The sequence below is a fragment of the Myripristis murdjan genome, chromosome 9 (genome assembly GCF_902150065.1).
Source record: "Myripristis murdjan chromosome 9, fMyrMur1.1, whole genome shotgun sequence".
In the NCBI taxonomy this organism is placed as follows: Eukaryota; Metazoa; Chordata; class Actinopteri; order Holocentriformes; family Holocentridae; genus Myripristis; species Myripristis murdjan.
The window spans coordinates 24842317-24859259 of record NC_043988.1 but is presented as its reverse complement, the minus strand read 5'-3'; the positions used below and the strand labels follow the sequence as shown (position 1 = coordinate 24859259).

At 40.1% G+C, this 16943-nt stretch overlaps 1 protein-coding gene across 1 annotated transcript; it reads right to left on the bottom strand.

The window, feature by feature from the left end:
• Positions 1 to 4289: 4289 nt before the first annotated feature.
• On the bottom strand, positions 4290 to 8628 carry LOC115365598 (homeobox protein orthopedia B-like). The gene is made up of 3 exons (XM_030060684.1): positions 8592 to 8628; positions 7830 to 8227; positions 4290 to 4793 (listed from the first exon to the last, which is right to left on the bottom strand). Exons 1-3 carry the CDS (start codon positions 8626 to 8628, stop codon positions 4290 to 4292), a joined length of 939 nt encoding a protein of 312 aa, XP_029916544.1.
• Positions 8629 to 16943: the final 8315 nt, after the last annotated feature.

The window sequence follows — 16943 nt, the reverse complement described above, 5'->3', positions numbered from 1 at the left end:
ATCTTCTGAAAACAAACAAATAAAGAAGACCCTATCCTCATATAGCTCACACCAGTTTCATACTAAATACTATGATGCAAGATGTGATATGAATACACATGATCAAGTTGCATGTCAAACTAAAGAGGCTGGTGAACTCTAATCTACAAATAAAAAGGTGGGTAATGTGTGTAGGTTAGTTTAGCCTTCATAGCATACTTGGCCAGGTTTATGCTGTCAGATTGCAATATTTAATCAGAATCAAAACTGATGACTTGTCAAAGGCTTTCCCTATAATTTCTATGGCTCAACTCTCTGTGACTACAGTAAAGATGATCAGTGATTTGAAGAGTTCACCAATGAAAAGTGAATTCTTGTGTGATGTGTTGTAATTGCTACCAGTCTGTGAATACTGTAAATGCGGCCCTGTCATTGTACCAATCTGTAAAAGTGTGAATGTAATCAAAATGTGATCCTGCTGTACAGCACACAAATAAATAGCCTGGAAAAACAATATCAAATTTGTTCTTATGGTATGTTGAAAAACTTCTCTAGGCTATTTCATTTGAGCTAATTGGATCTAACTGAAACATAGGGTGGAAAGAAACACATTCAAATCTGAATGCACATAGAGGAATAAATGAATTTTTCAGGGTCTTGACTTGGGTTGGTATTTTCAGTAATTCAGCAAATTACTGCAAACAAATTTATGTTAATAGAAAAGGTGGGAACCAACTGTTTAATATGGGAAAAGTAATATACTTTTGTTAATTATGATTAATCCTTTGTTTAACCCCCCAGCATTGTTACAGAAACTCCAATTATAAGTTTACAGGCAGTGGGACTGCTTATGGTAATGCCATATCTCATCAATTACCATCCCGTGACCGTAAATTGGCCCCAGCGCTGACAACGAGATGAGGTTAACACGCTGATTAATTTGAGCTGCTGTGATTTCAGGCTCAAGTTGACACTTATAATCTTTGACACAGACAGTGAGGTCTGCTCAGTTCCATAATGGAAAATTTTATTTACTTCTTTCAGGGCTACGTCTAAGTTTATAGACATTGCCCCTCACATCCAGATAATTTGAAATTATAGTAACCAAACAAGGTGAGAGTTTCTCTTATTACAGGATGGATGGGCCAGCTTTGGGAGCAGCGTGGCGCATTGAACTTTAAATAAATGTCAGGTGATCAAAAGGTGTAAATGCTTGTGGGAATGTCCCACTAAACCGCCTTATGGTATTTATGGTATTTATTTATATATTTATTTATTTATTTATTTCTGCCTAGCGTAACGCAGTAAACACAATACAAGCTATATGGACCTAATGATAGGGCAATATAAATTTGGCACATTAAAAATCATGGGAGTTTACCAACAATCAGCGTCTTCGGTGTTAGAGTGTGTCTGTCTGGCTTCTTGAATTAGAGGGCTATAGTTTTGTTCCTAGTCAACCACACTGGACTGGTCACATACTAGTGGCGACTTAACAGGCTACATAGCTTCCTTAGACGCTTGAAATGTTTTGTTTTTATTTATTTATTTTTTTAAATTGATTTCTTTAATTGCTATAAAGATAAACACTGCAATTACAAGTCACACGTGACGCAAAGTGGCAAAATATTTTCTATATGCATAACCAGCTAATAATCATCATCAAGACTTTAAAGGACCTGCTGGAAAATATTCTGAAAATATCTTTGGATCCACTATAACTTTTAACTATAACAGTTGTTGAAAATATTATAGGACGAATTAAAAAAAAAATGAAATGGCCAAGAAAAGCCGAAAGGCACGCCATTACTCCACCAAATAAGAAAGAAACAGACTTTTTGTACTAATCAGAATCAATCTCAGAGAAACACCCTTGTTTATGAGGCTGAGTAATTATCAGCATAATGTTTTTTATTAAATTATTTTAACATTTATCTGCTGGGTGCATTCGTCTTCATTACTGTTGTGGGTTATTGATTGTGAATCGTCAGATTGTTCCCTCTATTAGTTTTTGGAAGACATAACCTACATTTGAAAAATAAGTTCCACAACTGAGCATGTGGGAGGCCTACAGTTAGGACATATGCGCAAAATTTTGACAATCTGGGCTACATTACTGACAAAACAACATGTCTGCTGTTTATTTATCTGCATTACAGGTTTATAAAATGTACATATCATATGAGGTCGACCTGCTGTGTAGCCTAAGTTCCTGTGAAAGTCTAATTTATTAGCCTTCTGTGGCTGTACAACAGAGGAGTTTCCGGTGTGTCCACAGACACTTTAATTTACTAATGGGTTATGATTGAATATTATAAGGATTTGTCTTCAGCACTATCCCCGCCGTGTTATTAAGATAATAACTGCATTAAACCATACGCCTGCCTTGAAATTACGCTGTATGCAAATGCCAAACGCTTTGGCCACAACAAAATGTCACAGCAAATGGTGATTGAGTCCCAACGAAATGAATAAAGTAACCATACACACCTACCAAATGTGAAAGCTTAGCCATGAACAGGACAGCTGACCCATATTCAGTCTGAAACATAACTCTAAAATATTAGCCTATCACATTCTCACGATATTCTGTGGTAGCCTACTCACAAACTAGTTTATGATGATCTTATCATCTCGTTAATCTCCTATGGTATTCTTGTAATATTTATGTAGGTTAGTAATATTTCTATTTATTATTAATTTATTTTAGGGTCACTCTCCTCTTCGTGAGGGAAGTGATGTATTGGATATTAAATTGCAATTTAGCAATAAAGGCGATATAGACTATACCTTATCCATATAGTTGACCCAGTTACAGGCCTGTGATTCCTGCTGTTAAGTTCCACTCCATCCAGCCTGTCCGCTGCTGAGTGGGATGATCAGACCGACCGTCATGGTCAAAGGCAATGACCGTCACATCACAGCACTGACATCTTTACCGCTGCTGTCTGCCACCATGGGACCAGTCACCCTTCATAAACCCTTTAACCCTGTCACCCCATAAACACTGTTAAAAAACACAGCCTAGGTCACTGAACACTGACTAACATTCGTATAGTTTGTTAAATAAGATCAATGGGTTATTGGGCTATCCAATCGCTCAACCTTGTGACCTACAGCATTAGTGTATTATTAACATTATGCAAAACATAATGTGGAAAAGAATCCTAAAAAGTATAGACATTATTCTGTAATAATTTTCAAATTGGCACTATTCAAGTTTCACAACCAAACTATGAGCCTATGAATATTAAAGTGATATCATAAGAGATTTTTTAAAAAGCCATTAAGTTGCCTATAATACATTACTATAAACCCACTTAAGAGCACAGATAAGTCCTAAAAGGAGCACTAAAGGATTTCGTGCAAAATAATTATACTGTATGCATTTTAATTTAACGGAGACATAAATCATTCTTATTTTGACATTCTTGAAAATTACTTTTATTTGTCATTTTAAATTGGTACAAACCTGTCAATGTGGTGCATTTTGATGTAAGATCAAACATTTAAGAAATGTGTCAAGTAATTAGCACAGACAATAAGTTAAAACATGTCACAAAAAAGACCAGCGGGTACATAGCAAGAATGTTTTATCTACACAAAACATCCTAAAACAGAGTAGGCCTACTGAAAGATCATTGTTTTCTTTTTTTTCTTTTCTTTTCTCTTTAGCAGATTTATGCTCTCGTCTCATGCAGACGAGATTGAGGTCGCCTAGCAAAAATATTTGTTCAATCTGAGTGGGCACCATTTTCACTCTAAATTATCCAAGAGTTAAATCCACATGCACTGTGCATGCCTGCAGACCCATTTCAATAGGCCTACCTATGGTGCGCGTGTGGTAGGCTGTTACCAAAATTTTTATACCCAACCTCATAAATAGTCGTTTGACATAACACAACTTCACCTGAACACAATAATATATGTGTGCATAAGACACACTCAATGAAAACGTAAATACAGCGATTGTTTGGCTCTCAGTAATTAGGGCCTATAGTCTAGATCATTACAATAGTATCATCAATAGTTGATAAAATCCTTTTGAATTAACAAGATAAATAACCCCAAACCCAGGTAAATCAACTTTTTCTTCCATTCGTCCACCAATGTTGTCCTGTTTTTTGTCATTATATCTAAAGGAGTCACACCCAGTCTCCATTTTCTCATATTTCAGGCCTGATTAGCTCGCTCGTTCTCTTGTTTTGATCTAAACAACTGGAATAAAAACAGAAAGCGCCGCGGGGTGGGGTTAGGTGGGACTGGGGGGACTGGGATAGTGGGAGGGGGGGCTATATTTTGAAAAGTCACTAAGTGAAACTCATGGACACTGTGTGCTCCAGCGCTTTGCGCCGCAGAGACGCGATGCTTGTCCCTCTCCACATGTCACTGTCCGGGGAAGTACACAGCTGTGGGGAACCCGATACGTTCGTGGGGCCGGAGAGAGAGGCCGACATTCCGGGGAAAGGCGTCTGGTAGAGGTGGGACTGCAGACCGGAGCCATTGGAGGACAAGCCGTTGGAGAGACCCATGGAGTTGGGCGGCGGGCCGGGACCCAAGCTGCACTGTGACAAGGACTGCGCCATGGCCGGCTGGCGGCCCAGGGCTGGTGGGAGCTGCAGCTGGGACACTCCCGGCATCCCCGTCGCCCAGCGGGAGTCGTTGGCGTGGAAGGAGCACAGGCTGTTCTCCATGGCGGCCGCGGCAGAGAACTGGGGCAGGCCGTGTGTGGGGAGCAGCGTCCCCGGGGCGCGGAAAACATTAGTGGTCTTCTTCCTTTTCTTCCACTTGGCGCGTCTGTTCTGGAACCAAACCTGCGAATAGAGAGACAGGACACAGTTAGAGGACATGGCCGTGACACAGCAGGAGGATAGACTGAGAAATAGGCCCGTGCGGGGCTGTATCGTTTTATGTTCAACCATCATGAGAGCAGCAAGGTGGCCTAGCTGCTTTCACACACCGTCCTTCAGCGGGAGGATTTTTGAAGGATACAGTAAAAACAGAGCAAAACTATAATAGTCCTTCTAATATTATAGTGATACCTGATAGAATAGGGGATAAAATATCATATGTGAAAAAAACATGCTATAGGAACACTGTAGGAGTATTAGACATATAATAACTCCAATAACAGAAATATCTATGTTATATTTTAACACTGAAAAGCATCCTAGTTGTTACACTCAACATCCGCCCTGCCGAAGTGTCCTTGAGCAAAACACTACCTGCAGTTACCATACGCTTCTGTAGAGCTGGCCCTGCTGTCTGATTGTCCTTGAGCTGAGGCAAGCCGGGAAAAAATCTTACAGGTAGGCAATTAGTATAAAAATATAGGCCTAACAGCATATCAGCCAAATACCTTCAGTGTATCCTGCCCATCTAAATACAAGCTTGAACATTTCCTCTTTGCGCAAAGCTTTCAGGACAGTTCGGTGACAGATGTAAATCATTAATCGTACAAAATTATTATCTTAATTGTAACTGTAATGTCGAAAGGTCTCTGTAGACACCAACCAGCACGTTAGTTGTCAGGTCAACTATTTACCCCGTGTTTCTCAGTAATGCACTGCACTAAAACTGTCAGCATGCCAAGGTTAGGGATTTCATTAAAAATAATAAAATATTCACTCATGGTGTGCATTATAGTGGATGCGTTTTCTGTGAAAACAGAGCCTTCCAGCGGCTTATTACTGGAGTTACGCATCAGTGGGCCTAACAATATATGTCTCCAACATCTTACTTAGAAGCACATTAACTAAAAATTGCTCTCAACAGTATAAAGGCTTAAATACAGATGCACGGGGCTCGCATTACAGTACAATCTGCGTGAAAATGGAACAAAAAAAAAAAAAAAAAAAACCTCGAGCACTTGCGCTCAAACACGCGCGAAACGAGCACGCGCGTTCTCGCCGAGCTTTATAAAGATTTCATCATCTTTGGGCGTGATTAATGCGCGCGCGAGGCTGTGAGTCGGTGCCTCCGTATTAAAAGTGAAATCTCGCTCTCATTCCGCTCAGCCATCCGTGAAACGTCGACCAAACCCATTACACTCGAGGGGAAAGAAAATGCAATTTCTCATTCCATTAAAAAAGTACAATATAGTCTTGAGTCCTATTAAGACGTCGCTGATAGAGCATTTTAAGGGAGTAGCTCTGTAGCGCCAACAGGCCAACACGCCCACTGAAGGTTGCACCTGCACAGCCTGTACTAATGTTTACCAACAGCAAAGAGCATCAGACCTGTGTGTGGTTATCATCCCCGACTGTATGGAATAAAGAATTGATTATTAAGGTGACTGATGATTATACTGGTTTTATTGCTTTCAGTGGAATAATTTGCATGAATTTCACATCACTGGTTAATAACCCGTTCACTGTTATAAATAAGACTGAAATTGGTTGATAATGTGTTTGGTTTATTAGAGTCTGGTATGATCCTGCACGCCTATTCATAATCACGAGGAACACTCTGTACGCACGAGGAATGCATTTTGCCCAAAACACACGTGTTATTATTTTTACAAACACTCTCTTCAAATGACTAAAAACAAACAAAAAAAAAAATTTATTTTATATTAACACTGAAGTCAATTTTGTATAACTAAAAAACTGTCAACAGGCCTATTTAGAATAATTTATGAAACTCTTAAAGGTAAATTATTTTATCCGTAATCCTCTTTTTGAAAGGGAATACAAACACTTATTTTGGGTTAGACGACTTTCTATGAGGGACACTAAATTAAAAGAAAAGAAAAGAAAAGAAAAGAAAAGAAAAGAAAAGAAAAGAAAAGAAAAGAAAAGAAAAGAAAACACAATTACAAAAAGCAAAATTTAACTAGGCAAAGGACCACTTTAAGCCTGCAGGTCCTTTATTAATTCCCTCACTGATATTAGTTTAGGATTAGGATTGATGAGCATGTTTATTTAAAGAAAGAAAGAAAGAAAGAAAGAAAGAAAGACACTGACTGAATATTCTTGCTCCGATACCATGATATTTTCAATGGGCTGTGGCCACAAGTTATTAAAGAAAAACTTGAATACTTGGCCTTAACGTCGCCTGTGTGGCAGTGGTCATCATCTGGAGGTGTGGGGTGTTTTAGCGATCAGCACCCTGGACAGGGCTTGTGATGTTGCTCCAGCAGTCTATCGAGCACAGCTTCTTAAAATTAAATATTGCTCACTATTCGGTTCACTTTGAACAAGTACAAACCTATCAAAAATACATAACTGAAATGTAATTAAAAGCTTTCATTCAGGTAGCTGGTTTTATAAAACGGGTGTTATTCAAATATTAAAACAAAATCTAAGCTTTATTTTAACGTCGACTTACACTCTCAGGAAAAAAAAAAAGATTGGCCGCTGTATTTTTTTCCTTTCACAAATAGTAGGTTGCCTTTAATATGACAGTGTAGGCTCCAACATTAATATCAGTCAGTAATGCTCCACCTTAAGATTTAATTTGATGTCAATTAGACTGCAACCAGGAGCGTTAGTACACTAATAGCATCTAATATCATTTGCCAATTAAAACTTAAAAACCAGCTAATGTAGGCTACACTAAAATTTCTGGGGACAAAAAGGATTAATGACTCGTTGACTGGTAAGCTATTATAGTGAATGGGACAAATTATCATCAGTCAAAAAAGCTAATGAATGGGGCTTATTTTGCCCAGGTAGCTCCCAGAAGGATTCCTAAGTTTGCTTTATTTTTTAAAATGCTACAAAACAAGATCAACCTTGGATCCATTCTGTCAAACGGATGACAAGTGTCACACTTTGCCACAGCCCACTGACACCAGTAGCTTACTAATTTACATCCTGGGAAATCTTCCACACTGTATAACAATTTACCTGAACTCGGGACTCGGTGAGGCCGATCCTTAGTGCCAGTTCCTCCCTCATGAAGATGTCAGGGTAGTGAGTTTTGGCGAAGCTGCGCTCCAGCTCGTTGAGCTGCGCCGGGGTGAAGCGCGTCCTGTGCCGCTTCTGTTTCTGCTGGCTGGCGGTCTGACCGGAGCTCTGCTGCTGCTGCTGTTGCTGCTGCTTCTCCTGCTCCTTCCCGTTCACCGGCATACCGGCCGAGTTGGATCCGACGGTGGCGATGTCTTCTCCAGGCAGAAGAGTGGTCCCTTCTACAGAGTCTGGACCAGGGGCCATGTCTCCCGGATGTCCCTGATCTGGCACCCCGCCTCCCAGCCGGCACTTGAGAGCTTCTCGGTGTCCGAGTAACTCTGCAGCATCCTTCATCCCTGGGAGGATGAGGAGGAGGAGAGAGGCTTTGAGTAAGCAGACGGCGAATCGTAAAGCGTATCATCTTTGAATGAGGGGCACACGAAATAGTTTTGCTTCATTATGACAAAGAAGAGACAAATTAATTTAAAAAAAATATATTAGCAATGTTAGATATCTCAAAATCTAATCAATTTTCACTGCCTGATCATTTCCCATCCCTGCTAAATTGATATAAAGATTTGCTTTGACTAACGATAAACCACTTAGTTGCTGACATAATTTGTTAAGGAAGACATTCTATTTATCACTTCACAAGGTTAAACGAGAAGTTGCTATCTTACAGTGGAGTTTAGGGACGGAGTTTCTGCGAATATAACTCACCGAGCCGAGCATCCAGGAGGTCGGCATGAGAAAGCATCGCGTACCGCTCCAGGGCGAGATGCGCTCCAAAAAAATCCTACAACTTTTGGGGCAATTTAAAAAGTATATATCGTCTAAATGAACGAAAATTCGGTTTGTGGTTAAAAAAGGAGGTCCCTTGCATTATAATGTCCTTTAGAGCGATGGGGAGGCGCTTATTAGTTGAAAGAACCCATGAGCTTCCTCAAATAAGAGCCAATCAGAATGGGAGCTTGGAAATGTCAGCGACGTGACTCCCCCCCTTCACACACACACACACACACACACACACACACACACACACACACACACACACACACACACACACACACACACACACACACACAGCGCGCACGCGAACTCCTAACAGCGCACGAAACACTACAATTCAATTCTATCTTCTGCCATTCCATCCTCTGATTTATTAGCTTTTCATGCTCAAATTATTCCACGTTAAACATCTTAATGTGTTTGTTTAATCTCATATATGCCATGACAGGACTCGTGTTTGTAGATAGATATACAGAAGATAGCTGAGAACATGTAAAGCCTCATTATTTAGCTCAAGCAGGTAGTAAGTTTCACTTATTTGGCCCGGGAAATTCATTGCCATTGAATGCTTAGGCAAAAACCAAGCTATCGAAAGCTTAATTTTCAAATCAGCAAGCTATGTCAGTTAGCCTAGGTACTCATTTAGAGGTCCATTGACAGTAACCTCTCTTCATAAAGGGAGGATTAATTTCCCAAATTAACAACACAATTTAAATGGAATCTAATTTCAAGCTGATTACGTTTTGAATAGTCAAAACTACACAGAGAGAAATCAGAGTGAATGTGTATAAATCACAGTGTCGACTGCTCTGACAAAAGAAGGGGTGTAGGATGTGATATTAGCCGGGCCTCCTTCATTCAGCACCTCAGAGCCCCCACTTCCCTCCCGTCCTTGGATCACAAATAAAACGAATATCGCTCCCATTCCCCCATGGCAGGTGATTTGTGGAGACAAATCGAGGAAATAAATAAATAAACGAGTATAGATGGATTTAAGCTCTGTTAGTGATCGGCTGCTTTAACTCCAATCGACTTTTCATCAGCGCGGGTGCAATTAAAGGTATTTAGGCCTGTTTGGTTCAAACAAAATCAGACGTGGTGGACCCTAAATGATCTGGCCCCTTTTGTCCATAAGTAGGGCTATTATACAATTAACAGGACAGCCATTGATCTGCGCTACACACTTACTTCTCCAGACAGTCCTGGTTAGAGAGGGCTTTTGGCAGATGTCAGGGTGAGCCTTGTGAATAGACCACCGCCTGGGACTAAATAGGTTTCTTTGCAGCCGCACAAAGGAGGCGTCCGAGCGAGGACTCCTCTCTCTCTCTCCTCCTGCACCACATGGAGGCAGCTCATCTTTTATGCTCCTCAACTGCAATCTGCCGGGACGCAGGGAAGTAGCCCATACTTGGCACAGCGTGAAAACTTAAGGAAATGGACTGGTGCATGGTCCACTGAGATGAGGAAAGCTGTGACCAGTTCCTGAGGTTCAAGAGAAGCAATCAGCAGCAACAGCAGAGCCTCGATTCGTTTGACTCAGACGTGCAGACCAAGAGGGACTGTGCTGGGAGTTATAAGGCCAACCCTGCGTTTGTGAAGGGCTTGAGCCAGGAGAGACGGTCTGTATGCTTTGGACGTTGCTTGATTTCTAATTAGTGTAGGCCTTAGAGACGACAGCCAATGTATAACATACTAAAATTCAAAAGTATGGAAATCAACTCAGCCCATATAGGCCAAAGCTTTTTATTTCTGTTGAAATTATCTTTGCACACAAACTCTGCAACCGTATAAACAGAGACTAAATTATGTTTATTAAAAACATTGAAATAATGCATTATTTACTATGGAAATTGATAACAGTATTTTTTTTAAGAACATCAGACTGGACAGTTACCCAGCCTAAATGGCCCATGTAAAATGTTTTATTATTTTTATAGGCATATGGTTTCTACAATCTTAAGTTGAATCTGCACAATAAAAATAACAGCTTCAATAACAATAATAGGCTAACAACAACAACAACAATAACAACAACAACGACAATAATAATAATAACAATAATACTAGTGCTTCTTCTACTACTACTACTACTACGACTAATAATAATAATAATAATAATAATAATAATATAATTCAACGATAATGATATTATTAATAACAACAACTATTATTGTTATTATCCTTATTATCCTTATTATCCTTATTATTATTATTATTATTATTATTATTATTATTATTATTATTATTAACTGATACACATGATTTGACCATTTTTAACAAAATTGGGTCAGTAGCTTTTATTTAGACCGTAATTTTATCATTAGTGAATTAGGCTGCACTCAAGAATTTGAGATAACGAAGACGAAGAAACGAAGAAAAGTAATCTATTTATCTATCTGTCTGTCTCATAATAACAAATAACTTTGATTACAGTATTATAGTTGGTAGTATTAGTGATAGGAGTAGGCAAGTGGGAGTCATGCTCCCCTTAAAGAGCATAATAACAAAATGTGAATTAGGACACTTTTAGATGTAGACAACATGTAACATTTATATTATGCAGATATTATTTTATCCACACAACAGCGTAACGAAGATCTATTTATTTTTGAAGGCCTACTTATTTCAGGGCCATATTTTAGGGTGTTGATATTCTGGTGAGTTGCAGTGAAAACAGCCAGGAGAGGAGATGGCTCCCTCAGCTGTCCGATCCTCAGGCTGTAACTTATTGCTATAATAAGAGGAACCTACTTGAAATGGGTCTATGTCTCACTCAGCCTCCCTAACTGGACCACATCAATCTTCCCCAGTAAAAACACACTCACATACAATCCTCCCGGGTTAATGCGGCGCATCTGAGTGCGGAACGGCTGTTTACACGCGAGGAGACACTTTTAATGGAAGCGCACCAAAAACAAATGCAATTTTGTAGAGCAATTTCAAAGATCAAGAATCCCGTGTCCTCCCTCTCCGCGGTTTTTTAGCAATCAAACTGCGTTAAATCCATTGCTCATATGGGCTTGCTGAATAGGTTGGGAGGCTACAACAGAACAACACAACGGAGTGATAACATAGATTTAAGAACAGGATTCTCCACACCTCAGGCCAAACAGTAAAGGAAACACTGGACAACAGGCCGAGCACATGGGGACAAAACTGTAGGCTACTGTGTTTCTTCGAAAATATCTCTAGCTATAGTATCGCCTCGTAGGCATCTGTATTCACTCAATTATAGAAATCTAAAAAGAAAATCGATCTTCCATCTGCACAAACGGCACTTTAACAAATTACATTGTAGTTTCGTGCAGGTGATTTGATGACAGTCGGAGGAATAAGAAGCAGACTAATAAGTGTGTTGCATTCGAGCCCGAGAGACGGCGAGAGAGGCGAGAGCGGAGAGTCATAGACAGGCAAACCCATTAGAGGCGTCCCTCTCCGGCCACCCAGCCTGGCAGCACCACCCTGCGCATCTCATGCCCCAATTAGGCCCGCTGCCCTCCGCCTGGTCTCCGTTACTGCGTGATCTGGTGCACAGAGCGGTAATCATGCCTTCAAATAAAATAATCAGCAAAGAAGAGCGATTTCCTTAATGGGAAAGAATACGTGTGTGTCACGGAGAAGGTGGTGGTGGCATGTTTGTGTGTGTGTGTGTGTGTGTGTGTGTGTGTGTGTGTGTGTGTGTGTGTGTGTGTGTGTGCGTGCGTGCGTGCGTGCGTGCGTGCGTGCGTGTGCGTACGTGCGCGTGTGTGGTTAGTGTTTGGGGGGCTATTAAAACAGAAATGGAAGTTATAAGGTTGGCGATTGTGTGTCTGTGTTCGTGTGGTTAACAGGAGCAAGACAGCTTTAAAAATTCTTAACAGTGTTTTTATTGTCAATTATTTATCCATACTTGGGCCTAGATAGTATATCTTTAGGAATATGCATGGATGCATCATTCCCATTTGGCAGAAACATCAAGAGTGAATATACTCAGGTTTAAATTACAGAGCACATATGCACATATCTTGCATCAGGTGCTCATTAATTATAACATTAAGTTCAGCACCATATTGCAGGGAAAATTAAACCTTCCAGACAGTGAAAGGAGGAACTCATAAGTATTTTTTTTTATTGCCAAACGTTCCCCAAAGGCAGGCCTATCAAAAGTAGATGTAAGTAAATGCTTCCACCATTAGGGTGCACGGGATCTGATAGCCTAACTGTTCCATGTGTTACACTGGGTGAGCTCCTATGTACTGTATGTTGAAACTTAGCTTGGGTATCACTGGAAGAAGGTAGATGTTTGCCTGCATGAAGCTCACAACACCAGATGAAAGCTCAGTAGTAGGTATTCCACCCTCCTTTCCACCCACTCACCACACTGATCAGTAATATACTCATCCACACTTGGATATTATAGCCTGTATGTGCATGAATAAGGGATTTATAAATACAACCCAAATCATATTTGTGTGCATTTGTAGGATAATTGTATATTTCTCCTCTGAAACATTAGGAGCTGGACTTTAATGCCATCCATATGTGCAACCTTTGAACAACTTGGTATTAAATTCAAGCTCCTCAAATGTATATCTTTAATATGAAACCTAAGCAGCATTAGATGCCTTATGTGAACATTTTTGTCAATTTTGTAAATATTTATTACAGTTAATGCAGAATACTTCACTTATACCGCACAGAAACACAGAAAAATCCCCAAATATCATATTTTGGCACAACAAATGTGGCTATATAATAGCTTGTATAACCTGTTTTTGGCAGCTTTGGCTAAGAATACACTGAGACTCCTGATACAATTCTGAATAAAGTTTGACTTCCAACACTTTAACGCTTGACTTTGTGTCCTCTGTGTTTTCATCATTTCTCACAGTTGGTAGCAACTCTCAATGCAGAGCAACACTACTTGAAAATACTTTTTTGTGTGTATTTGTGTGTGTATGTGAATTAAAACTTTATGTTTGAATTGTTTAACTAATCCTTTTAATTAATCCCATTTCGTTTCATTATGTTTAAAGCAGAAGCAAAACATTTAGCCAGTGGGGTTAGAGTGTTAAACATTTAATGTATTGTATTTACAGTCTGACCTCACCTATTTAAGCTACTCCAGCTGTCTACAGATCTAATTCCTTCTCCTCCCTGACACCTTGACTTTCCCTCCAGTTCTGCTCCAGCTATTAGAATATGTTCTTTCTTAAGTCCGGTCATTAGTTAGGTCCATTACTGTGGCTCCATCATTAGGAAGCTGCAATGCATCATTGAAGGTAATGAGTGTCTTACATTACAGGTGCCAGAGAGCCTTAGACACACTGCACTAAACCCACTCAACACTGCTGGTTACATGCCAGCCTGAATCCAAACACACTTTTAATACTTTTCAACCACAAATGTGTTTCATAGAGTCAGTTTATGGTGACATGATGGTGCTGCAGCCTGCACCATCCATGACCTGGGATATTTTATTCAGTATTTGATGTTCATACTGTTAGAACATGTTTGTACATTCTGCATAAAGCATATCCCCTTGTTTCTCACAGAAAAAAAAAAAAAACATAAAAATATACAACCAAATATCACTCCTAATGGAATACCACAAAACAACATTTGTTTTTAATCACAGTCCCACACAAGCTCTTTAACAGATGCAGGCGATTAAGATAAATGTCTTGATATTGATTTATGATTTAAATGGTAAATGGTAAAAATAACTTTTTTTAGACACGCATACATAGTCTATGCATGCACTCACGCATCACACGCGCGCGCGCGCACACACACAAATATACTAGATAAAGGGGAGGACTTGGGTCAGTAGTGTCTCTGAGTAGCTTGAAATTAGAAACATGTGCTGGTAATTATCAAACTGCAGCAAAGCCACATCATGCAATTTAATGCCTCAGCAAATTAAAGAATAAATGGGATCAGTCTCTTTGACCTTGCTCACTCTAACTTGCCGAACTTGATCTACCTGATACTTCAAGTGTGTGACTCACGCACTCAGACACATCTACAAGCGCACGCGCACGCACACACCTACATACACACACGCACACACGCGCACACACACACACACACACACACACACACACAGAGCGAGAGAGAGAGAGAGAAAATGAGCTGAAGTTGATTTTGCTATAATACAGGAACGATATAAAACTTATTATAACGAGGCCCTTTCGAGATAAAAAAGAGATAGGCTACTTGTTTTCTCTGCTGATACCGGCCAAAATGCCTCGCAACTTCTTGTGTTTCACTGCGTTTATCACCCAGCCGGTTCAGCTACTCTCTCACTTCACAAATCCCACACTTTCCCATCCATCCATTCTCTTTATCATCTTTTCTTTGTCTCCTCCCTCTCTCTCCTCCCTCCACTCCGCCACATTTCTGCGGCTTCTCTGCTAAACACAGCACACTACCCCTCCCAAGATTAATTGATCATCAATTTAGCTCTAATTTGGACCAAGTCAGCTGGTAAATGGGGCAGTTTTCCCTGATTGTTAGTGAAATGTGTGCAAGTACATTGATAAATTTTGATTATTTATCAATTACAACCAAATGAACTAAATCTATTGAATAAATTCTAGCCTGATTGCCATAATAGAGTTTGAAAATATGGCTATTGATAATGATTCCGGCTAATAGTCTTTTCCGGCCGTGGTTGCCGGCTTGTCGGAATGACAACACAAAACTCATTTTTCACAGAATCAGCTGAGTGAGTGCGAGGCCGATCTTTCATTAATCAGTCACATTACGGAGCTGATACGCCGTAATACGCGACGCTTTCCTCAGAAAGACTGAAACACTTTGTCATATTTTATGTCAATTACCAGTCATTTCGTTGTGTTCCATCAAGGCATCTTGTAATAGTTAACATATGCTAAGGTAAGCTCCCCTGTCCCGCCCTCCGGGGCTCTATTGGTGGATGCTGTCTCTGTGTTTGGGGAGACTCCCGACCAGGAGACAGGCTGATGATGAAATGGGCCCTGCTCTTAATTTCTTATTTTCCCGAGCTGAGGCGCTTATAGGAAGGGTGGAGCACGGGCTTTTTAAATGGACCTGCCACCGTGTTTTCCCAAAGTTAATGGAAAAGCAGCTTGCTGGAAAATAGGAGGGAAAAAATTGGAATTAGGTTCAGAGGCTTTCACACACAATAACAAGGGGATAACTATGAGCTACGGTCCTATTTCCACACAGACATACCGATAACCAAATTAGCGCTGTCATTTTACCACAGCCTCACATTAACTGAAAGTGAGCTGTTATGGTGAATTTTAAGGGGACTGAAGGTGTGCGTGTGCATAGTATGAAATCTTAGGAAAATAAAGTAAAATTGCAAAATATCATTAAATGTAAATCAGATAGACGTGGCATCCTGCGAGGTTGTTCTGTGCCGTCGAGTGAACAAAGCGGATTTGATCCGGACCAGAAAGTGCTGAATGGGCCTGATTTTTGCCCTATGCAGCCTGACCACTGTGAGAGAGGAAGGAGCTAAAACAACTGCATAATCAGCCTTCCTTTTTAATCAATGATATGAACCCCTCTACACCAGTCATGGCTGCTGGAAGCAACTTAATGATCAGCATTTAGACTGGGCAGGTAAACCACAGAGCTATAGAGCCAACACAGGGGCCAACTGCAGGTGAATTAACCCGGCCTAGATCTAATATGCTGGTGTCAGCTCTGGTTAGTGCATGGCTATCTGTGGCCTGTATTGGCAGTGGCATAGCATCCAACATTGTCTCCCTCATATGCCAGCAGGCAGCTATCTATAATCGATGGCCACTTTTAATTGGACAGGCTGTCTGTTAGTGAATACCGAAGGTTGTGCAGGGAGAGCAACACATGCATTTATCACATTGTTATAGGGAATAAATAGGTTTGGGACATCGGAGGTTTTCTCTATAAAAAACCAATCAGGGCATCTGCTCTTGCATGACAGTCAATTATATTCGAAAATTTCACACAGTGACCCTAAACAATTCATAAGGATCTCAATCATAAAGGCTGTAATAGGCATGAAATGCTGCAGAGTGAAATATAAATGTTCGATCAATTACCAACCAAAACACAGTTTAATGTTTGGGAGGAGATTTTAGAATTTTGTTTTATGAACGCAATTTATATTTCGCTTTTAAAATGAACAGAGCAAGTTAACCATTATTTTCCAGTGTTCGGTAATTGCAGTGCTCTATGTGCTCACAACAAACATCATCTGTCTTTTCAACATTATTAACAAATTATATTGCAAAGATAGTGACAGGCCATTATAGCTATTAACTTTGTAAG